Here is a 25499-nt window from a genome sequence, read left to right on the forward strand (position 1 = left end):
AACACCTGAAGGTACCACGTTCACCTGTACAAACAATAGTGCACAAGTGTAAACACCATGGGACCACGCAGCCGTCATATTGCTCAGGAAAGAGACTAATTCTGTCTCCTAGAGAACTAAAAAAGTGTGTGTGAGCAAGGAGGCCTACAAACCTGACTCAGTTACAAGAGGAATGGACCAAAATTCACCCAACTTATTGTGGGAAGCTTGTGGAAGGCTACCTGAAACGTTTGACCTAAGTTAACAATTTAAAGGCAATGCTACCAAATACTAATTGAGTGTATGTAAACTTCTGACCCACTGGGAATGTGATGAAAGAAATAAAAGCTGAAATAAATCACTCTCTCCTATTATTCTGACATTTCACATTCTTAAAATAAATTGGTGATCCTAACTGACCTAAGACAGGGAATTGTTACTAGGATTAAATATCAGGAATTGTGAAAAACTGAGTTTAAATGTATTTGGCTAAGGTGTATGTAAACTTCTGACTTCAACTGTATTTACTTAAGTACTTTACACCACTCTAGCTAGATAGGCCAAATGCAAAGTCAAAATTGTCTATATTGTAAAAATGCATGAAAAAAAAAAAGAGCTTTTGGGTCTTAATTTAAGGTTAGGCATTAGGGTTAGCAGTGTGGTTAATGTTAGGGTTAAGGTTTAAAAACAGATTGTATTACTTTATGGCTGTGCCAGCTAGTGACCACTCTGCAGAGCTGCCTCCAGAACAAGATTCATGCAGGCAGGACAGGACAGAGGGGTAGACTGAGGTGAGGCTAGGCCTAGTTCTCTGTGTGTGTGTGTGTGTGTGTGTGTGTGTGTGTGGGTGTGTGTGTGTGTGTGTGTGTGTGTGTGTGTGTGTGTGTGTGTGTATGCGTGCGTGTGTGCACGCTTGTGTGTTTAGGGCTAGGGTAAAGAATGTGAGGAAGAACAGAAGAAAGGGTTGATCACCTGCTGTTTTGGTGTTGAAGCCTTGTGAGGATTTGTCAGTGAGTGGGTAACGTGCCTCTGCATCTGTTCTATGGGCCAACGTGCAATCACCGGAGAATAAACTGGGTGAGCTCCGTTCGAGACTATCCTACCAACTGGACATTAAAAACTGTAATTTCGTATGTTTCACCGAGTCGTGGCTGAACGACGACATGGAGAATATACAGTTGGCTGGGTTTTCCATACAGGACAAAACAGTTACGTCCGGTAAGACGAGGGGTGGTGATCCGGTAAGACGAGGGGTGGTGATCCGGTAAGACGAGGGGTGGTGGTGTGTGTTTATTTGTCAATAGCAGCTGGTGCGCAATGCCTAATATTAAGGAAGACTCAAGATATTCCTCGCCTGAGGTAGAGCACCTCATGAGTACCCATCAATATCTACCAAGAGAGTTTTCATCTATTTTTTCGTAGCAGTCTATTTACCACTACAAACCAATCCTGGCACTAAGACCACACTCAACGAGCTGTATAAGGCCATAAGCAAACAAGAAAATGCTCATCCAGAAGCTGCGCTCCTAGTGGCTGGAGACTTTAATGCAGGCAAACTTAAATATGTTTTACCTAATTTGTACCAGTATGTCACATTTGCAAACAGAGGGAAAAAAAACTCTAGACCATCTTTACTCCACACAGACAGATGCATACAAAGCTCTCCCTTGCACTCCATTTGGAAAATCTGACCATAATTCTATCCTCTTGATTCCTGCTTATTATCAAAAACTAAAGCAGGAAGTACCGGTGACTCACCCAATACGGAAATGATCAGATGACGCGGATGCTAAGCTACAGGAGTGTTTTGCTAACACAGACTGGAATATGTTCAGGGATTCATCCAATGGCATTGAGGAGTATAGCACTTCAGTCACCGGCTTCATCAATAAGTGCATCAGCGACATTGTCCCCACAGTGACCATATGTACATATTACAACCAGAAGCCATGGATTATAGGCAACATCCGCACTGAGCTAAAGTCTAGAGCTACCACTTTCACGGAGCAGGACACTAATCCTGAAGATTATAAGAAATCCCGCAATGCCCTCCGACGAACTATCAAACAGGCAAAGCGTCAATACAGAACTAAGATTGAATCCTACTACACCGGCTCTGATGCTCGTCGGATGTGGCAGGGCTTGCAAACAATTACGGACTACAAAGGGAAACCCAGACGCGAGCTGCCCCGTGACGCAAGCCTACCAGATGGGCTAAATGCCTTTAATGCTTGCTTCGAGGAAAGCAGCACTGAAGCATGCATGAGAGCACCAACTGTTCCGGACGACTGTGTGATCACGTTTTCCATCGCCGATGTGAGAAAGACCTTTAATTAACAGGTCAACATTTACGAGGCCTCAGGGCCAGAGGGATTACCAGGACATGTACTCAGAGCATGCGCTGACCAACTGGCAAGTGTCTTCACTGACATTTTAAACCTCTCCCTGACCGAGTCTGTAATATCTACATGTTTTAAGCAGACCACCATAGTCCCTGTGCCCAAGAAAGCGAATGTAACTTGCCTAAATGACTATGGCCCCGTAACACTCACATTGGTAGCCATGAAGTGCTTTGAAAGGCTGGTCATGGCTCACATCCACATCATCATCCCGGAAACCCTAGAACCACTTCAATTCGCAAACCGCCCCAACAGATCCACAGATGATGCAATCCCAATCGCAATCTCCACCATGCCATTTCCCACCTGGACAAAAGGAACACCTATGTGAGAATGCTGCTCATTGACTACAGCTCAGTATTCAACACCATAGTGCCCACAAAGCTCATCACTAAGCTAAGGACACTGGGACTAAACACCTCCCTCTGCAACTGGATCCTGGAATTCCTGATGGGCCGCCCCCAGTTGGTAAGAGAAGGTAACAACACATCCACCACGCTGATCCTCAACATGGGGGCCACTCTGAGGTGCGTGCTTAGTCCCCTCCTGTACTCCCTGTTCACCCACGACTGCATGGCCCAGCATGACACCAACACCATCATTAAGTTTGCCAACAAAACAACAGTGGTAGGCCTGATCACCAACAACGATGAGACAGCCTATAGGGAGGAGGTCAGAGACCTGGCTGTGTGGTGCCACGATAACAACCTCTCCCTCAATGTGATCAAGACAAAGGAGCTGATCGTGGACTACAGGAAAAGGCGGGCCGAACAGGTCCCCATTAACATCTCCTTGGTGTCCACTTCACCAACAAACTATTGTGGTCCAAACACACCATGACAGCTGCGAAGAGGGCACAACAATGCCTTTTCCCCCTCAGGAGACTGAAAATATTTGGCATGGGTCCCCAGATACTCAAAACGTTCTACAGCTGCACTATCTAGAGAATCCTGATCATTTGCATCACCACCTGGAATGGCAACTGCTCGGCAGAAGATAGTGTAAAAAACTGTCAAAGACTCCAGTCATCCAGGTCATAGATGGTTCTCTCTGCTACCGCATGGCAACCGGTACCGGAGCGCCAAGTCTAGGTCCAAAAGGCTCCTTAACAGCTTCTAGCCCCAAGCCATAACACTTCTGAACAAATAATCAAATGGTCACCAACTATTTACATTGACACCTCCCTCCCTTTCGTTTTACACTGCTATTACTCACAGTTATTCATCATTACCCCTACTTACATGTACAAACTACCTCGACTAACATTGACTCGGTACCGGCACCCCCTGTATATAGCCTCATTATTGTTATTTTATTATGTTTTATAATTTTTAAAAAACATATTTCCGTAATACTATTTCTTGAACTGCATAGTTGGTTAAGGTCTTGTAAGTAAGCATTTCACGGTAAGGTCTACACTTGTTGTATTCGGTGCATGTGACAAATAAAATGTGACTTGCTTTGATGTAAATCAAATCTGAGAGTGCAAAGGTGTGTTTGTCTTTTACTTGTAATGACTGTGATATGTGATTGTCTTAATTACCTTAGTGGAATGCACTAACTGTAAGTGACTGGATAAGAAGGACCTAAATGTACCTGTTCGGTCTCTTTCCCAACATGATGTGTTTTCCCTAGGATTCTTTTCATCAGCGGTGGCAAAGTTAGCGTAGTGGGGTGGGGGTTGTGTTAGTGGACGTGGCCAATGTCACAGTCTCCGAGACAACATTTTTATAAGCCCTCCTCTTTGCTGCAGAGACAAGATATTGTTGTTTTAAAGCTAATTTCATACAATTCTACACATTTTCCCATGGCTTATGCAGTGTTCTTATGCTAGCTCAGTGATTCAAACATTATAACTAAATCAATCATGCCATTACTTTTTAAAATTTTAGATATCTGTCTAGTTTTTATTTTGGTGATTGTTACTGTAGTTCTCAAAGATGTCTTAGCTCCATTATCTTTAAATAATTGAATATAGGGGAGACACTGAATATCAATAAAGGCTAGATTTAGAGATTTAGGCTAGATTTATAGAAAATAAATGTCAAATAAGAATGCAGTCATTCGTGAGATAAATACTTTTGATGGAGTTGTGCTTGTAATCATGATTTCTTCATTTCAGATGTGTTTGTGTGAGACAGAGACAAAGACAGAGCTAGAAAGAGAGAGTTAAAGAGAGAGAGAGAGAGAGAGAGAGAGAGACGGATGGACAGACGGACAGATAGATAGATAGATAGATAGATAGATAGATAGGAGAGAGAGAGGACGACTCTCTACTAAAACAGACTGGGATTTCAGATTAGGTTCTAATTAGTGTCTCAGCTGGAGTGAAATTGAACAGAGACACACAGAGTCTGAGACCAGGATTCACACACACTCCCTCTCTTTTACCCAATATCAATAAAGGCTGGATTTAGAGAATAGAAATGTCAACACGAATGTAGTCATTCGTGAGAGTAATAATATTGATGAGGATGTGCTTGTACTCATGATTTTTTCATTTCAGACGGGTGTGTATCAGACAGACAGACAGACAGACAGACAGACAGACAGACAGACAGACAGACAGACAGACAGACAGACAGACAGACAGACAATAACTCTACTAAAACAGACTGGGATTTAAGATTATGTTCTAATTAGTGTCTCAGCTGGAGTGAAATTGAACAGAGACACACAGATCACACAGACCAGGATTCACACACACTCCCTGCCTGGGTATCTCTGAATAAGACATAGAGTTCAATTTTCATCAACTTCCGGATGGAAGACAAATGATTTTGAATATACAATCCATTTTGGAGGTCGGCTATACATATACTGATGGGTCAGATTGCTCAAATGGCTTGGGTTGGGGCATAGTGTTGCTGGCAATTCCAGGGTGGTGGGTTTAATGCCTGCATGGGTCCCATCTACTGTCTGTTTTGACAGTGCCTTCAGTCACTTTGAATAAATGCTCATTTTATTATCAGAATTTGTCTGGTACTGTCATGGTTCCACCTGTCACCAGAGGGCGGCAGAGACCATCCTAGAGACATTAACGACACGGAGGTGTGTCCAATTTTACTCATTATGATTTCCCTGTTAAAAGAGGTGTGTTTTCCATTGTCCTTTGCAGAAGTGTGAATTGTTTACCGTGTGCAGTCGGTTCCTGAGTGAGTGGTTTCCTGAAGTCCATGATCATCTCCTTTGATTTGTTGACGTTGAGTGAGAGGTTATTTTCCTGACACCTCACTCCCAGAGCCCTCACCTCCTCCCTGTAGGCTGTCTCATCATTGTTGGTATTCAAGCCTACTTGTTTTTTGTTTTTTTTAGGTGTACTGTGATCCTGCTGCTACCGTTTCTCAGGAAAGTATTGTGTTTCTCCTTAACCAATGATTCCTCATCTGGTCTCTTCTCTGTATCTGGGTCCAACCGTACCACCTCACAGGAACAAACCCCTGCAAAGCCTGGGGTCCCCAAGACCAGAACTAAAATTCTCTGCCTTGTGTGAAGGTCTGGTTGTGACTGTGAGACTCAAGACAACACCATCTTTGTTGGTCCATTATATGTAGGATACAACAGAAATGTGTTAGTTTTTGCTGTCAGAGTAGCCAGTCCAACCACCCAACTTTTAAGTCACCTGTAGATGCAGGAGATGTCTCTGACCAAGTCAATCATGTCACAGCACAGCTCGTAGGTCTGCATGTCCACAAGACTGTCTGAAGCGATATAGATCTTGCTGACCGCGTCAAACAGAATGGCCTTCTCTATGCCCGAGTTCTGAAGGGACAAACATTTTGGAAACCACATCATAGAGTAAAAGGATTAGAAGGTGCAGGTTGGCGTGCTATTGTCTCTGAATCAGAATACCAGCCGTCATTTTCTGTACATTTCCAGATGATTCTACATGTTGAAATGCCACTGTTCGTCACTACGTATCAGTTGATTGCTAGCACACCACGGCCCCCCTCTGCTTATAACCGTTGGTCGGATCTCTCCATGACGTGGTCAGAGACATCTCCTGCATGCATCTACAGGTGACTTAGAAATTGTGTGGTTGGACTGGCTACTCTGACCACAAAAACAAACACATTTCTGTTGTTCTGCTCTGATTAAAAGGATGGCAGCTCACTTCACATTATACAGGATCAATGTTGTACACATCAATTATTACATTTGCCCTGTCAGTCTAACAGAGTCAACACAAGTTCACTGACTTACTATATCTGAGATGGAATATTTTGCCAAAAGACTGAACAAACAAATTGGACCTCAGACCAGGAAGGGGATAAACAATATTCATCATTTAGACCAGTGATTCCAAACCTTTTTCGGTTACTGTACCAACAACTGAATTTTGCTCTGCCAGGAGTACCCCTGAAGTACCCCCTTGTGCATTTTACTAGTAAGTCCATAGTCTCATCTGGTAAATTCAATTGATTGGAGATGATTGGGAAAGGCTCACACCCGTCTATATAAGGTCCCACAGTTGACAGTGCATGTCAGAGCAAAAACCAAGCCATGAGAGTGAAGGAATTGTCCGTAGAGCTCTGAGACAGGACTGTGTTGAAGCACAGATCTGGGGAAGGGTACCAAACAATTTCTGCAGCATTGAAGGTCCCCAAGAACACAGTAGCCTCCATCATTCTTAAATGGAAGAAGTTTGGAAACACCAAGACTCTTCCTAGAGCTGGCCGCCCGGTCAAACAGACTAATCAAGGGAGAAGAGCCTTGGTCAGGAAGATGACCAAAAACCTGATGGTCACTCTGACAAAGCTTCAGTTCTTCTGTGGAGATTGGAGAACCTTCCAGAAGGACAACCACCTCTGCAGTACTCCACCAATCAGGCCTTTATGGTAGAGTGGCCAGACAGAAGCCACTCCTCAGTAAAAGGCACATGACAGCCTGCTTGGAGTTTGCCAAAAGGCACCTGGAAAACTCAGACCATGAGAAACAAGATTCTCTGGTCGGACGAAACCAAGATTGAACTTTTTGGCCTGAATGCCAAGCATCACGTCTGGACGAAACCTGGCACCATCCCTACAGTGAAGCATGGTGGTGGCGGCATCATGCTATTGGGGTGATTTTCAGCAGCAGCGACTGGAGACGAGTCATGATCGAGGGAAAGATGAACTCAGGATCTCAGACTGGGGCGAAGGTTCACCTTCCAACAGGATAACGACACTAAGCACACAGCCAAAACAACGCAAGTCTCTGAATGTTCTTGAGTGGCCCAGCAGGAGCCTGGACTTGAACCCTGATCTAAAATCTCTGGAGAGACTTGAAAATAGCCATGCAGCGGTGCTCCCCCTCCAACCTGACAGAGCCTGAGAGAATCTGCAGAGAAGAATGGAAGAAATTCCCACAAAAGGGTGTGCCAAGCTTCTAGCATCATACCCAAGAAAACTTAAGGCTTTAATCACTACCAAAGGTGCTTCAACAAAGTACTGAGTAAAGGGTCTGAATAGTTAGATTTGAAAAAAAAAAACTGTTTTGCTTTGTCATTATGGGGAATTGTGTGTAGATTGAGGAGGAAAAACTGTTAATCAATTTTAGACTAGGGCTGTAGTAACGTAACAAAATGTGGAAAAAGTCAAGGGGTCTGAATACTTTCTGAATGCACTGTATGTGGTGTGTAGACCAATACAAGTTTCCATGTAAAGTCCAGAGATTAAAGGGATCTCATACTGTGTACTTATTTATTTATGAACATACATATTTATGAACATACTAATGAGATACAACAAACACTTTGCTAATTACATTGGTGAAGGCTTTCAAACGTTTTCTCCTCTCAATATTCTAGGCAGATTAATAAGTATAAAAGCTCATTTAAATGTTTTTATTGTAAAGTTTAACCTTGATATTAATAATTATTTCATCTGTAAAATATGTATTTTCTCATATATGTTTGTAGTTATAAACTGAGGGTGAGGGTATGAGTTTGGTTTCATCTACTGTAAGATGTTAGTTTGCAAATTAAATATGAACGACAACAGGTTGTCATAATAGTACTTAAGCAATATCGCTCACGCTGTTCATTTTCTGTGCAGTTTGTTTACAAAATAACCTCAATGAAAACAAATCAGCAATCTTCTCTTTACACGGTATATTCCTCTTTCTACACTACGCCTGCAATGCTTTACTTATTACTGCCACCTTCTGGATGAATTTTGAAGTGTTTATAATCAACTATTTGATTCAGCAATGTCATTCACCTTTGTTTCTGTCAAAGCACTTCTGCCCAAACAACCAGCCTGGTTGGTCTCTATGGGCCCTGGTCAAAAATGCTGAATTATACCCTATTACTCTTGAGGACAGTTCTGTTAATTATATTGACATCTTAATGTTAGATGGTAGCTTGAAGAGGGCACTCTGGCCATCCACTAGTAATTCATGCTATGGTAGCTTCATTTGAAGACACCTCCTTATAGAATACCACAGTATGAGTCATAATACCCATAAACCCTAGCGGTCAAACAGGGAAACGGTTCCAATCGTTTTCCCACCATTCATTTTTCCCATAGGGTATTTTAGAAAGACTTAAAATAAGGGTTATGTTTCGTGACGTTTTGATATCCGTGTAAATGTCTCTAGGACAAGGGGACTTTTATCAAAATATTTGCCTGTATTTACCCCCCCCCCAAAATGAAATGCCAAATTGCTGTTCATAAAGAATTAAAAATGCCATGATGATCTGCCAAATTGAGGCAAAGGTAAGACTCTCTGGATTAACTATCAGCTAACTGTTAGCTAAATGTAGTCATGAATAAATTGGCCACTTTTTACAGAGGTAGATTTATTGAACCTGAAAAGATTTTGATATGGAGCCACGACAGATTTGGCCCCTCTTACTAAATTGCCGCTGACGGTATTACCTTAGATATATCCTCTCCAAGCTGACGTCAGCCAGGTCGTCATTGGCCCATTTGTATATGTCCCTGTGCTTCTAGAACTTCCACCTTGTGGATAAACACCTCAAATATGATGCCTGGGTTGACCTTGTAGGCCCTGGTTATTGTGAGGTGGAGCCGACTCAGTGCCTCCTCATCCTAGAGACAGACAAGGCCAGGAAACAAAAGTAGGTTTTATTTCATTTATTTAATGTGTACAAATGCAGTTAAAAACCTAATTGCAGTAGCACCAACAGGAAAACACAAAGCAATAAAGTGAGATACAAAAAAAAAAAATTAATAAAGAGAGTTGAATCAGGAATGTAAGGTCCATCACGGTCTGAGTGGTGAAGGGAGGTTCTCACTGGTTTAATACAGCAAGTTAGATGCTATTCTACTGTTTTAACAGAAGGTAGCTAACGCTTTCTGTGCACAACCTGAGTGTAATTAATGCCTTTATAGTGCCTTATATGGCTACTATTACACTCACAGTAGTCTCTCGAGTCTATCCTTCTAAATCTCGTTTCGTTGACAACGTGAGCGATGTCTGTGCATCCGAAGCTAAACTCTAGACATGCTTTAAACATTTATAATATCGTTGTATAAAAATCCACAAATCCCTTTGGATGCATTCACAATAGATAACACCATGGACTTGATCTGGACCGAACTCTTCTATAGCACATGGTTCAAAGACAGCAAAGTCACCAAAAGGAATTGCTGATTGCTGATTGAAGCGCCTCACAGCGAGACTCATCAAAGAGGTGTGGAACACATCTAACAACTTTTAGTTTCTATCACAAACCAAAGAGACTTTGCTTTTCTACGTTCACTGTACAATAGACAGTTCTGAGAAATTCTTTAAATGTATTTGAGCTGAACTGAACTTTATCAATCCCAGAAAGAATCCTGCAACCTGGAATTCTTCAACCAGGTTTTCTGGAAAACCAAGGAGTTTTCAGAAAGTTTTGGGAACTTTGCAACCCTAGCACGGACACCACAGTTTCCATGTAGTCCCCTGTGAATTGATGATGAAGATGAGGGCCCCTGTTCCTCAGAGATCATCTTTAAAATTCAAATTTTTTGCACAGTCAACTTACACACAGCTCTGACACACACACTTACCCCACCAGACATGCCACCAGGGGTCTTTTCACAGTCCCCAAATCCAGAACAAATTCAAGAAGGCATACAGTATTATATAGAGCCATTATTGCATGGAACTCCCATCTCATATCGCTCAAATGAACAGTAAACCAGTTTTTTTTTTAACTGATAAAGCAACACCTCACAGCACAACGCCTCTCCCCAAATGTTTTTCTTTTTTGGTGTTGTTTTTTTGTACTTTTTAACCCATTTTTCTCCCCAACTGGTAGTTTCAGTCTTGTCTCATCGCTGCAACTCCCGTACGGACTCACTAGAGGCGAAGTTTGAGAGCCATGCATCCTCTGAAATACGACCCTGCCAACCCACACTGATTCTTGACACTGCCCGCATTAACCCAGAAGACAACCACAACAATGTGTCGGAGGAAACACCGTCCAACTGGCGACACGAGTCAGCATGCATGAGCTCGCACCAAGGAGTTGCTAGAGCACGAACCTTCCCCTAACCCGGACGGCGCTGGGCCAAACCTTCCCCTAACCCGGACGGCGCTGGGCCAAACCTTCCCCTAACCCGGACGGCGCTGGTCCAAACCCTCCCCTAACCCGGACGGCGCTGGGCAAATTATGCGACGCCTCATGGGTCTCCCAGTCGCGGCCGGCTGAGACACAGCCCGGGATCGAACCTGGGTCTGTAGTGACGCCTCTAGAACTGCGATGCAGTGCCTTAGACCGCTGCCCCAAACGAGAGGCCGCCTCTTGCCTATTTGACCTAGATATTTTGTGTGTATGTATTGATATGTAGACTGTGTGCCGTTTCTTTATTTATGTTGTTCTTTCCTTGAGCTGTTCTTGACTATTAATGTTCTGTATTATGTCATGTTTCATGTTTTGTGTGGGCCCTAGGAAGAGTAAACACTAAATATTCATACATTTGTTGTATAAAAATGCATAAATACCTTTTGATGCATTCACAATAGATAACACCACGGACTCAGAAGATATCTGGCCCGAGCTCTTCTATAGCACATAGATGGTTCAAAGACAGCAAAGTCACCAAAAGGAATTGCTGATTGCTGATTGAAGCGCCTCACAGCGAGACTCATCAAAGAGGTGTGGAACACATCTAACAACTTTTAGTTTCTATCACAAACCAAAGAGACTTTGCTTTTCTACTTTTACTGTACAATAGACAGTTGTGAGAAATTATTTGAATTTATTTGAACTGAACTTTATCAATCCCAGAAAGAATCCTGCAACCTGGAATTCTTCAACCAGGATTTCTGGAAAACCAAGGAGTTTTCAGAAAATGTTGGGAACTTTGCAACCCTAGCACGGACACCACAGTTTCTATATAGTTACCTGTGAGTTGATGATGATGATGAGGGCTCCTGTTCCTCTGAGATACTCTCGTAGTCGAAGGTCAGGTCGAAAGGTCGAAGAAGTCGATCTATCCGGCTATGTCCCGGATCTGGAAGCTGACAAAGGAACTGTTGGACAGGTCCTCCCTGCAGAGCTTGTTGGTTCTCACATAGGGGACATAATGTAGAAAATGACCTTAAATAAAATAATATTTGATCGTCTGTTTTATTTGCATTGCATCATGGAAAACTCCTTACAAGACAAAAACAAGGGTACGTCCAACCTTCTGCACCTCAGACCCATCAGGAGGATCCTAGGCTACACCTCCCCACTGAGAGGGTCACTAATACCACCTGGGGGTGGAGAGAGACATGTATTTGGGGGCAGACAGACTGATCAATAAGATCAGTTTTTCCCAACTCCAGTCCTCGAGTACCCCCAACAGTACACATTTTTGTTGTAGTCCCAGACAAACTCAGAGCAAACAGTGCCTTCTCTAGCCCTGGCACTAAACTGGCCCAATAACATGCTTCCTCTGACCTTGATAGCTCCCTACTGAGGGAGGAATTAAATGTATATTTTGACATTTGTCATTTAGCAGACACTGTTAACCAAAACGACTTACAGGAGCAATTAGGGTTAAGTGCCTTGGTCAAGGGACTGTCTAGATCCCTGCTGTTTGTTTGAGGTTTCCATCTTCCCTGCGACCTGCCCTGGCTGGATCTGGAGGAGTAACAGCGTAGACTACGTTGCTACCATGACAAATATCAAAGCCGGTGGGAGTACCGTTGAGGACAGTGGTGAAGGATCTTTTAAACGGGCGGCAGGGTAGCCTAGTGGTTAGAGTGTTGGACTAGTAAGTTCAAATCCCAGAGCTGACAAGGTACAAATCTGTCGTTCTGCCCCTGAACAGGCAGTTAACCCACTGTTCCTAGGCCGTCATTGAAAATCAGAATTTGTTCTTAACTGACTTGCCTAGTTAAATAAAGGTAAAATAAAAAAATAAACAAACACAAATATTTCTACAAGCAGTTGTTACAACAACAAGAAAATAGCTTCAAGTGTTGTGTCCAAATACTGATGGAGTCAACTAATAAAATAATGGACGACCTGACCAGAGAGGTCCAGGACATGAAGAACAGTTTGCAGTTCTCCCAGGGTCAGCTCCATGAGTTGAAACAGGAGAACGGCAAGTTGACAGCAATCTGTAAGTCATTGAGAGAGAACATCCATTCTGTATGTGAATCCATGATAACAATGACAGAGAAATCTCAAGAGACAATCAAGGTAGAACAACATTGTTGTGGACGGGATTGTGGTAGCATGTGGTAGTGGTAGCATGAGACGGAGTCTACAACCCCCACAAGTGGCTCAGGTAGTGCAGCTCATCCAGGATGGCACATCAATGCGAGCTGTGGCAAGAAGGTTTGCTGTGTCTGTCAGCGTAGTGTCCAGAGCATGGAGGCGCTACCAGGAGACAGAACAGTACATCAGGAGACGTGGAGGAGGCCGTAGGAGGGCAACAACCCAGCAGAGGACCGCTACCTCCGCCTTCGTGCGGAGGTATTTTTCAACTGTGCTATGGTGTTTCTCATAGTTTCTACAGATGGTAAATGAAAGATGAACATATTTGCTAAGAGTATTATTTTATTATTGATCTATTGACTATGACTTTTCAAATCACCCAGCAGTGCTATTTGCAGAGTTAGCTCCAGGTAAATTGCAATTCTTCAGCCATTCCTAAATTTGGACAGTACCAAAACAAATGACCTAATGATTCTGTCACTTTGCAGCAAATTCTGCAGAGCTGGGATGGTTGTATCCCCCATATAAACTCAGCAAAAAAAGAAACGTCATCTCACTGTCAACTGCGTTTATTTTCAACAAACTTAACATGTGTAAATATTTGTACTGTATGAACATAAGATTCAACAACTGAGACATAAACTGAACAAGTTCCACAGACATGTCACTAGCAGAAATGGAATAATGTGTCCCTGAACAAATGTGGGGTCAAAATCAAAAGTAACAGTCAGTATGTGGTGTAGCCACCAGCTGCATTAAGTACTGCAGTGCATCTCCTCCTCATGGACTGCACCAGATTTGCCAGTTCTGCTGTGCCAGTTCTGCTGTGAGATGTTACCCCACTCTTCCAACAAGGCACCTGCAAGATTCTGGACATTTCTGATGGGAATGGCCCTAGCCCTCACCCTCCGATCCAACAGGTCCCAGATGTGCTCAATGGGATTGAGATCCTGGCTCTTCGACTGGCCATGACAGAACACTGACATTCCTGTTTTGCAAGGAAATCACGCACAGAACAAGCAGTAGGGCTGGTGGCATTGTCTTTCTGGAGGGTCATATCAGGACGAGCCTGCAGGAAGGGCACCACATGAGGGAGGAGGATGTCTTCCATGTAACGCACAGGGTTGAGATTGCCTGTGTCATGACGTGGCCCTCTTCGGGTATAGCGAGTGGCTTCCCCCTCTCTCCCTCCAACACCCAGGTTCTGTTATCTCAAGTCGTAAATTCCTGGAGGAGACTCTCAGAAAGAGACACAGAGGGAACAAAGGAACTTCTACATCACAGAACTTGAGAACTGAACAAAATCCATGTTTTGGAGAATGTGTAAACGGTCGGTGGAGAAGCCAGCTACAACCAGGTCCGTTTTGTTTCATGTTTGTGATCTCATGAAAGACAATACAGCCACATTACCATAACTCTGTTTATACAGGAGCCTCCGTTATGAGGTTTGCATCTAATTATTGTATAAAATGAATGCGTAAAGATAATAACTACATAATTCCACAAATAGTTTAATGTGATTTTAAACTGTTAATGTGAGAGAATTGTATTGACGTTGAGACTGTTGACGTTGAGACTGGTGTTTTCTTTCCATCTATAGCATTTCTTAATAGTATGCGGGTTCAATCATGCCTCATGGTTGAGTATTGCTCTGTTCAAGTAGGCTGTGACTTTGTGATCTGTGAACACTGAGATACTCTGGGTTGAGGTCAGTGATAAAGTGGTCTACAGTACTGCTACCAAGAGCTGAGCTGAAGGTGTACCTACCGTAGGAGTCATCTTGAAGCCTACCATTGACTATGTACAGATCCAGTGTGTGACAGAAATGCAGGAGTTGTGACTCGTTTTGGTTGGTTGTTTTGTCGTAGTTGTGTATAGCGGGGCATGTTGGGGAGGAAATGCTGTCACCTCCAGTTGTGTGTTTGGACCCCTGTGTGCTGTGTGTCAGGTTCTTGTCCAGTTCTGGTGTTTAGGTCGTCATGGACTAGTACAACCTACAGTCTGGAAATGATTGATCTCACCCTCTAGGATGAAAAATCTGTCTTCATTAAAGTATGGGGATTCTAGTGGGGGGAGATAGGTAGCACACAGGAGGACATTGTTTTCTGTTGAGATAAGTTCTTTATTAATTTCTAGTCAGATGTAAAATGTTCCTGTTTTGATTTATTTAATAGAGTGGGTTAGGTCTGCTCTATTCCAAATTAGCATACCCCCAGAGACGCTTCCCTCTTTCACACCTGGTAGTTTGGTGGATGGGACTACCAGCTCTCTGTAACCTAGAGGGCAACCAGTGGGTCCGTCTCCTTTATACCATGTTTATTGTATTTCCAATTTCTTTGGTGTATCCTAAGATCAGATAGTACAAACTTTATGTTCCATAATATCTTGTTGTTATTTGTGTGGTTTAGGCTCAGACCATTAGGTGTGAGTAGAGCATGCTGTGTGTCTGGTGCATGGCTCTTAGGTTGCAGGATGGAGCTTGGGTTGGTGTAATAGTGGGGGTCATCAGTTCAGTGAAAGAAGAACTGATAGCAAAGTTCCTGTTCCCGAAGCTACAAACTCTGGAATACCCATCAGAATCCACAAGGGTGAATACATTACCACGGAGGTGCTTCCCCATCTCAACCCCATAACATTACAGGATTGCCCAGTCTCAGTCCCGAATGACACTAATGCCCTGTAGTAATAGTGCACAATATATGGAATAGGGTGGGACGCATCCTTATACACAGTGTACAAAATATTAAGAACACCTTCCTAATATTGAGTTGCACCCCCCTTCGCCCTCAGAACAGCCTACATTCGTCTGGGCATGGACTCTACAAGGTGTTGAAAGCGTTCTACAGGGAAGCTGGCCCATGTTGACTCCAATGCTTCACACAGTTGTGTCAAGATGGATGGAAGTCCTTTGGGTGGTGGAGCATTCTTGATACACACAATAAACTGTTGAGTGTGAAAAACCCACCAGCATTGCAGTTCCTGACATTAACCGGTGCGCCTGGCACCTACCCCGTTCAAAGGAACTTAAATATTTTGTCTTGCCCATTCACCCTCTGAATGGCACACATACATAATACATGTCTCAATAGAAATCCTTCTTTAACCTGTCTCCTTCCCGTCATGTACACTGATTGTTCTTCGGGACATCTACAGAACCCGATGTCACAGGAAGGCCAAGAAGATCATCAAGAACCCCAGCCACCAGAGCCATGGACTGTTCACCCTGCTATCATACAGAAGGTGAGGTCAGGACAGGTGCATCAAAGCTGCGTGTGTCAGACCTTTGTGGTCGAATTGCTGCAAAGAAACAACTACGAAAAGGACACCAATAAAAAAAGACTTGCTTGGGCCATGAAACACGAGCAACGGACATTAGACTGGTGGAAATCTGTCCTCTGGTCTGATGAGTCCACATTTTAGATTTTTGGTTCCAACCGCAGTGTCTTTGTGAGACAGAGAGTAGGTGAACGGATGATCTCTGCATGTGTGGTTCCCACCGTGGAGACACTGTCTGTGATTTATTTAGAGTTCAAGGCACACTTAACCACCATGGTTACCACAGCATTCTGCAGTGATACGCCATCCCATCTGGTTTGCGCTTAGTGAGACTATCATTTGTTTTTCAACAGGACAATTACCTGCCCTCCACAATCACCTGACCTCAACTCAATTGAGATGGTTTGGGATGAGTTGGACCACAGAGTGAAGGAAAAGCAGCTGACAAGTCTTCAGCGTATGTGGGAAACATATGAAAAATGTTTGGGGGATATATTTCTCTCATGGGTAAAGAAATTTAAAAAGGTGTGACGATATTATTTAACAATTTTGATTTGAATGTGCAAATTGTCCAAACAGATCATCAAGGTAGATTGATTCTTTTAAAATTGTCATTGGACCATAAACAGATTTGGCTCATTAATCTATGCTGTCCAGATAATGATGATCCACACTTTAAAAATATATATGATAATTTATCAAACCTACAAGCAATACAATACTCTATTATTATGGTGGGAGATTATATGGTTATATTTTCTTTAAAGTCAATGGACCGTAAAAGAAAATCCTACTACAACCTATCACCCTCATGCTCTTAAGGAAATCACACTACAACCCTCATGCTCTTAAGGAAATCCTACTACAACCTATCACCCTCATGCTCTTAAGGAAATCCCACTACAACCTATCACCCTCATGCTCTTAAGGAAATCACACTACAACCCTCATGCTCTTAAGGAAATCACACTACAACCTATCACCCTCATGTCTCTTAAGGAAATCACACTACAACCTATCACCCTCATGCTCTTAAGGAAATCACACTACAACCCTCATGCTCTTAAGGAAATCACACTACAACCTATCACCCTCATGCTCTTAAGGAAATCCCACTACAACCTATCACCCTCATGTCTCTTAAGGAAATCACACTACAACCTATCACCCTCATGCTCTTAAGGAAATCCCACTACAACCTATCACCCTCATGCTCTTAAGGAAATCCCACTACAACCTATCACCCTCATGTCTCTTAAGAAAATCCCACTACAACCTATCACCCTCATGCTCTTAAGGAAATCACACTACAACCTATCATCATCATGCTCTTAAGGAAATCACACTACAACCTATCACCCTCAAGCTCTTAAGGAAATCACACTACAACCTATCACCCTCATGCTCTTAAGGAAATCACACTATCACCCTCATGTCTCTTAAGAAAATCCCACTACAACCTATCACCCTCATGCTCTTAAGGAAATCACACTACAACCTATCATCCTCATGCTCTTAAGGAAATCACACTACAACCTATCACCCTCATGTCTCTTAAGGAAATCACACTACAACCTATCACCCTCATGCTCTTAAGGAAATCACACTACAACCTATCACCTTCATGCTCTAAAGGAAATCCCACTACAACCTATCACCCTCATGCTCTTAAGGAAATCACACTACAACCTATCATCCTCATGCTCTTAAGGAAATCACACTACAACCTATCACCCTCATGTCTCTTAAGGAAATCACACTACAACCTATCACCCTCATGCTCTTAAGGAAATCACACTACAACCTATCATCCTCATGCTCTTAAGGAAATCCCACTACAACCTATCACCCTCATGTCTCTTAAGGAAATCACACTACAACATATCACCCTCATGCTCTTAAGGAAATCACACTACAACCTATCATCCTCATGCTCTTAAGGAAATCCCACTACAACCTATCACCCTCATGTCTCTTAAGGAAATCACACTACAACCTATCACCCTCATGTCTCTTAAGGAAATCACACTACAACCTATCACCCTCATGTCTCTTAAGGAAATCACAGTACAACCTATCACCCTCATGCAGGAAATCCTGATTATCGTGGATATGTTGGAACTAGTGGAAATTAGGAGCCTTAAATACCCTGACCTGGTGAGATATACATGGTGGAGGCTCATGCAAGCTAGTCCCCTTGGCTACTTTGTCATTCTCGATGGCACCAAAAGTTAAAAAGTGTTGATAGAGGACAGAATGCGGTCGGACCCTCAAATAATTGGCATACACATTACTCTTACAGAATTTTCACATGGGCGAGGATGACAACTTGTTTTTAACCAGGACAGGATAAATTATAATTGAAGTTTCCGACATCAAATAGGTACAGCAGATACCCTAATTGTATGGGACACTTAAATGTGCATTTAGAGGCCGTGCAATCAGTACTCATCTATAAAACAAAAGCAATTTAGGTCAAAAGAGTTCATATTAACAAAATAAATAGAGAGACTAACAGTACAGATAGTTAGCAATAAAAACTGTACCATAGAGGCACAGAATAAGTTAGAGGAAAAACAAAAAGAACATATTCAAGAAAGATAGTGTAAAATATTATAAAAATATATTATTTAAATCTTCAACATAGAAATGCTACCAAAATGTCAGTCACCCCATGATACACCAAACAATATTTTGAAAGAGGAAGCAAAGTACTTTAAGCATATGTTTTCGTTTCAGTGTCCTCCATCTCCACTAACCGAAGTTAATTGTGAGGATTTTTTTTCTATGAATAATGTAAAATTAACAGCTGTACCGAAAGACTCATGTAAAGCCGAAATTGAGGTATACAGTACATTCGGAAAGTATTCAGATACCTAGACTTTTTTTTTGTGTGAAAATGTATTAAAAAACAACACACATTTACATAAGTATCCAGACCCTTCGCTGTGAGACTCGATATTGAGTTCAGGTGCATCCTGTTACAATTTATCATCCTTAAGATGTTTCTAAATCTTGGAGTCCACTTGTGGTACATTCTATTGATTGGACATGATTTGGATTTAAAATAATGTAATCCATTTTAGAATAAGGTGGTAATGTAACAAAAGTCAAGAGGTCTGAATACTTTCAGAACGCCCTGTATTAATTTTTTTTGATGTACTCAGAGGACCATATTTAGCATGTTTTAACCACTCCTACATAAATCATAGATTATCAGATACTCAACAAGAAACAGGACCCAAGTGGTAAATATAAAGAGTCCATCAATTTTTTGGGGAGACCCCACTTCAGTGTTGTAATGCAAAAATTCTAGCAAAATGCATTGCGCATAGAATTAAAAAGCTATTGTCATATATCATTCATCCTAATCAGACAAGTGTTTTTCATGGACGATACATTGGAGATAATATAAGACAAGTACTGGAAACAATAGAACAGTGAAAAATCAGGGAAACCTGTTCTGGTATTCATAGCTGACTTTGAAAAGGCTTTTGATTAAGTACAAGTGGAATTTATATATACAAATGCCTGGAATAGTTCAATTTGGAAGAATCTCTTATATAGTGGGTTAACCCTAGGTGTAAAATAGTAAATAAAGGCTTGATGACGTGGCACGCAACCATTGGTTGATGCATGCAACGTCTGAGCAGGGGAACACAACCATTGGTTGATGCATGCAACGTCTGAGCAGGGGAACACAACCATTGGTTGATGCATGCAACGTCTGAGCAGGGGAACACAACCATTGGTTGATGCATGCAACGTCTGAGCAGGGGAACACAACCATTGGGTTGGGAACGTCAGCAGGCCTCCCAGCATGATGGCTGCCATGTTGAGGTATTTGGTTGGGAATGCCTCCCAGACAGAGGTTGGTGGAAGGCGCAATAGGATGGACTCATTGTAATGGCTGGAATGGAATCAATGGAAAGGCGAGAAAAGTGGTTTCCATATGTTTGACACCTTTCAATTTATTATACTCCACTCATCACAATGAGCTCATCCTCCTATAGCTTCCCCCACTGCTCCCAGGATGCCCAACATGTTGATGAGGTATTGGGGTGGGCGCCACCAGAGGCTCGTCCACGAAGATCTAGGCGTATAGGAAGGGGAGAGAAATATACAATTGATTGAAGGTCCACGAAGCTCCATAGTTTACCGCCTCCAAGAGGGTGTTTACTAGCTAGCAATGTTGTCGCTACTGTTAATTCATTTGGCTTTAGTTTGTCAATTAAACATTTAAAACCTTCAATAGCAGTTTTGCTACAGATGCGTGGCTAGCTTAGCCTAACCAGAGATACTATAATGACGAGATGGTCTTGTCTATGCACTAACAATGGGAGTTGTTGTCCCAAAGGCAGGAAGGCACAGTCTGCTTATTGCTGTATCCTCACATGGACAGACATGACGTGAATGCGGCATTATCAGAAATGTGGGACCTTTTAAATAAAATTAACTTAGGTTATTTGCATAGAGCTTCCTATTGGTTGATTCTGATACTTTCCATGCGGGAAACTCAAGTATCATCTTTCTACGAGTAAGCAAGTTCCCGACACGACGTGAACACGGCAACTACCACCAATTGCTAACAAGAAATTGGATTTGTAGTGCAGACAAACTACAAATGCATCTCACATTTAGGTGGATGTCACTTTCAATCACTTCTAACCAGACAATACAAATTAATTAGAAAATATTCAACAAAAATAATAATTTGTTTAGAGTAAACTCTTAAAATAGCCTTACAAATGCATCCTTAAAAGATCCATGCAAGTCCAGGATGAGCAGTATACTTCTCCTTTTCTTTCCAACATTTCACTTGAAAAAGAGTGAGGTGGAAAAAGACCAGAAAACCATTGTCCTTACATGGAGTTGGGGGAGAAAGACAAGGCCACTTTCAAAACACCTCAATCCTAAAAAAAAATGTCCTTATTTGCTTGATATGCATTTCTAATAAATTATATTCCCAGAATCTATCTTCAAGTGAACCTCTACTCACTCTACCTTGGTCTCATCCTGTATGTGTAACAAAGAGTTGGCTACAGATCATTAAGTATGGGACCAAGTCACCACCCCACTAATCTCAGTTAACGCAGAGCAAAAATCTGGAGTCATTTGGTCAGATGTTTATGTTTACATAGTCAGTCTATACGAGATGACCACCCCACCAAACCTGGTCCTATTCTATCCTCACGTCCACACAGAGGAGTTGGCTACAGCACAAACAGATTGAACAAGCAGGCTAAACCTAACCCAACCAACCACACTGTTCACCTTTGGGACGCAATTCAAACAGCTAGGGTTCAGTGATAATATGAATGTGTTTATTTTGTCCATTGGGAGAATGGCAGGGGCATTTCCCAGCTCTGTGTTTGGCAGTATGATAGTTAGCACCTGTAGCCGTCTCTCTGGTTCAGTCTTCCTGAGGGTCCCTGGTACTGACCAACAGAGGCTTGTGTTCAGTTGGAGAGACGTTCTAGAACGCACGATTTGATTTGAAATTAAAGTTTGTTGGGGCCTGTATTCATGAAACATCTCAAAGTAGGATTGGTGATCTAGGATCAGTTTAGCCTTTTAAGATCATAATGAATAACATTGACATGGAGGACCTGATCCTAGATCAGCACTCCTACTCAGAGATGCTTTACTAATACTGGCCCTGGACTGTATATAATTGGTCTTGTCGTTGTATCCAAGCCGTCTGTTTTTCCTCTAGTTTAGTCCTCTGCCTTGGCCTCCATCTCTCCATCCTCATCATCACCGTCCACCTCAGCGTTCTCTCTCTCCAGTCGCTCCAGCTGGCGTGCCAGCTCTGTCTCATCGGTGTCTGTCACAACCTTCGCCTGGAGGGGAAGACAACACGCAGGAAGACAAACAAATTGACATTAAATGCGCTGTCCCGAACCTTCTTGCCGTTTTAATGTGGTATCTCTGGTAAGTAAGATTTCCAATGTATTTATTACATACAGTTGTGGCCAAATATATCGTCACTTGTAGTTTTCTTAATTGTAAAACTTAAGTTTACAATTAAATTGGTTCTGCAATGTTGAAAAGCCAATAAGATGTGGCAACAACCAATTTTTTTCAATTTCAAATTATTTCAGAAGAAATAGATTATTATTTATAAAAAGTACAAGAGTGACAGTATATTTGGCCACAACTGTATGGCAGGGGTTTCAAGAAAGTTTACATGAAACCTCCACCACCCCCCAACCAAGCTTGGTCTTTCCCATTTCCCCTCTCTTCCTGTAGCATCAAAAGACAGCAAAAAATATGCAAATTGGACAATATAGTTGCATCCTATTGCACTGACGTCCATCTGGATGTTGAAGACCCCTCTCTTCTCCTCGATCTTCTCTTTGATGGCAGCCATGGCCTGGTTGAGGACAGAGAGACCCTCCGTGCGCTCCAGCGTGGTGGTAGTCATGACATAGCGCGGCGGCGCTATCAGATTAATCTGTCAGAGAGCAGAAGACACAGGTTTATAAGGGATAAATCATGTGTTGGACTATGTTGTTGTGATACACAGACGTCTTCCCGGACACAGATTAAGCCCAGTCTTGGACTAGAAGTCACTTTTAATTAATGCTTTTTTTAGTCTAGGACTATACTATGCCTAATCTGGGTTCAGAAAAACAGACTGTTGAGGGGTGTTTGTTGTTGTTATTGACCTTGATGGGCATGGCCTCTGTGGAGCAGCCTAGCCCCGCCCTCAATGCTTCTTTGACAGCATCAATGCCTTCGTAGCCATAGCAGGCCACCTCAATGTCTGAGGGAGAGACGTGTTAGCAATAGGCTAGAATAAAATAATATTCTATCATACTATATCAAAACTCATCAAGCTACTGCTATGTAAATGATGTACAAGTAGACAGGTAAGCTTTAGGTGTACTGTACAGCATGTGCATACCTGCTCTGATTTTGACAGCCTGTGGTGTGAGTCTTCTGTTGATGTTGTCAATGAGCACAGCCTTCTCCTCCTCTGTCAGGTCCAGACAATCTAAAATGGCTGGGTCCCTGTGGGCCAAAACAGACATATTAACACATTCAATCCTGGGACATCCAGTGCAATAGCCAAATAATATGTCTATTGGTGTGGATCTGCTCTAGAACCATTTTCTTCCATTTCTAGTTACAGAACTTTGCTGTTTTCAACACATTGGAACTAGGAAATAATTTTGTGGATCTCAACAAGAGAATCCCCTCCACCAACCCCGACCAGGATGTCAGTACTCACGCCACAGCCTGTTTGAAGACATCATAGGCTCCGTATCCAGGCCTCTTGTACTTCTCATCAAACACCCAGGCAGTGCGCGTGAACAGGCTCTCCAGCTGCTCCTCCTTAGTGTACTCCAGAACCTCAGCCACATGCCTCAATATGCTGTACACCTGTCATAGTAATATTACATATTTATATTGCGTTTTTCAAAGACCCAAAGTCGCTCATGACAGAAGACACACAGGTCTAGGTTTACCGGCAAAAATATTTGAATACATATACATATATGCCCTTCTTAACCAGCCCTTCTGCATTTTCAGCCAAAGGCAAAAGATGACATTGTACTAGCTGGTAGAGGTATTACACTATGAACATGGAGATGTGAGGACTTAGACAACATACCGTTTTGGATTTGGTGAATTTGTCTTCACACTTGATTGCCTCCTCGGGTGAAACTCTTCTCTTGGACAGATCAATATAACCTAGAGAGAGAGTAGGGAAATGAACCATCAATCATTGGGACCAGGCTACAAGACAAGCCATCACATCCACATAGGACTCTTCCTCTCACCTTTCTCCTTGTCCACTCGGATGACGACCACACACTCGTTGCGTCCAATCCTGATGAGTTTGTTGATTGAGCGGATACGTCTGCGAGACAACTCGCTCAGCAGGATCATGCCTTCGATGTTGTTGTACTCTAACAGGCTAACGTAGGCGCCCATCTCTGCGATGGAGCGCACGTTGACCATCACCACATCTTCCACCTCTGGAAACCTGTGCTGGTAGAATCTACAGCTGAATGACGGCATTCTTCACTCTGTGTGGACGAGAGGATACCATAAAGTATATTGCAGAGGATAGTAGCTAGTTATTGTATTCTCATTCAGCCTGTAGCCACTACCCTATGTCATTATGCCATCTCTGAGGTCTGGACCTTTATGGCACAGGCGGTAATGCTTGAAAGAGGCAGACCGTTAACGTTATATAGCAAATTATCATAGAACTTGTAGCTGGCCTAGAAGGATGAGCATATGACAACTTGCTTGCTGCTGTAGCTAGCAACCTTATAGTAACAAAGGTTGCTAGCTACAGTAGCAAGCAAGTTAACGTTAGTTAGCTAGCTTCTAGTTCAGCTACAAGTTTTTTTAGCTAACGTTAGTAAGCTTCTAGTTCAGCTACTTTTTTTTGTATTATTTGTTAGTTAGCCCCATCAGCTAGCTACTGATAATGTATAGAAGAGGATCAGCTGGATAGGATAGCCAGATTAATATGCTAGCTAGCTAACGCCGCTTTGCTGAGTCTCATGCGTTCATCAGCAGTTATTCATTCATTCCGAACATAACACTCAGACGTTAAGTACTCACCTTATAGCTACAGATCTATCCAAATATTGATATTTAACTATATCCTTAAGTTGTTACATTAAAATTGTAGTAATTTCAAAAAGTAACAATTTCAAAGATCGAATTCAACTATTTCATCAGCATGCGTGAACATGCGATCTGACCCGGAAGCGGAACTGGAAACCTTCAGAAACATTTTTTTCTGATAGTGTTTCCACTTAAATTTGTAGTTTTCCTTTTCCCCACAAGGTGTCGCTCTGAGTGTTTTGAAGCAAGTTAATAAATACTTGACATACTGGTAGATCGATTACTCTTTCACATTGAGTTGACCACTTACATACAGTATTACACAATAAAAATGGCATGAACATGATTCAGAAAGTGGCTCCCGAGTGGCGCATCAGTCACTGCATCTCAGTGCTAGAAGCGTCACTAGACACCCAGGCTGTATCACAACGGGCTGTGATCGGGAGTCCCATAGGGCGGGCGGCGCACAATTGGCCCAGCGTTGGCCGGGGTAGGCAGTCATTGTGAATAAGAATGTGTTCTTAATTGACATGCCTAGTTAAATAAAGGTTAAATACGACATCCTCCAGTGATTTGTGAACTTTTACTGTTGCAAAGTGATATCCCAA

At 42.5% G+C, this 25499-nt stretch overlaps 1 protein-coding gene and 1 pseudogene across 1 annotated transcript; both read right to left on the minus strand.

The window, feature by feature from the left end:
- Positions 1-5996: 5996 nt before the first annotated feature.
- On the minus strand, positions 5997-12021 carry LOC110504228 (annotated as a pseudogene).
- Positions 12022-21601: 9580 nt separating this feature from the next.
- Positions 21602-25055, minus strand: eif2s1a (eukaryotic translation initiation factor 2, subunit 1 alpha a). Its single transcript, XM_021585270.2, has 8 exons — positions 24886-25055; positions 24090-24338; positions 23921-24000; positions 23537-23688; positions 23210-23316; positions 22971-23068; positions 22613-22756; positions 21602-22142 (listed from the first exon to the last, which is right to left on the minus strand). The coding sequence occupies exons 2-8, from the start codon at positions 24328-24330 to the stop codon at positions 22017-22019; spliced, it is 948 nt and encodes a 315-aa protein (XP_021440945.1). The 5' UTR covers positions 24331-24338; positions 24886-25055; the 3' UTR covers positions 21602-22016.
- Between the last annotated feature and the right edge of the window lie 444 nt (positions 25056-25499).

The sequence above is a fragment of the Oncorhynchus mykiss genome, chromosome 25, assembly GCF_013265735.2.
Source record: "Oncorhynchus mykiss isolate Arlee chromosome 25, USDA_OmykA_1.1, whole genome shotgun sequence".
Lineage (NCBI taxonomy): Eukaryota > Metazoa > Chordata > Actinopteri > Salmoniformes > Salmonidae > Oncorhynchus > Oncorhynchus mykiss.

Coding starts and splice junctions, on each gene's coding strand:
- eif2s1a (XM_021585270.2), bottom strand. CDS start 24,330: ATGCCGTCATTCAGCTGTAGATTCTACCAGCACAGGTTTCCAGAGGTG. Junction 22,757..22,970: donor CAGAGGCCATGCCCATCAAG/GTCAATAACAAC, acceptor GCTCTCTGACAG/ATTAATCTGATAGCGCCGCC. Junction 22,143..22,612: donor TCTTCAACATCCAGATGGAC/GTCAGTGCAATA, acceptor CTTCCCCTCCAG/GCGAAGGTTGTGACAGACAC.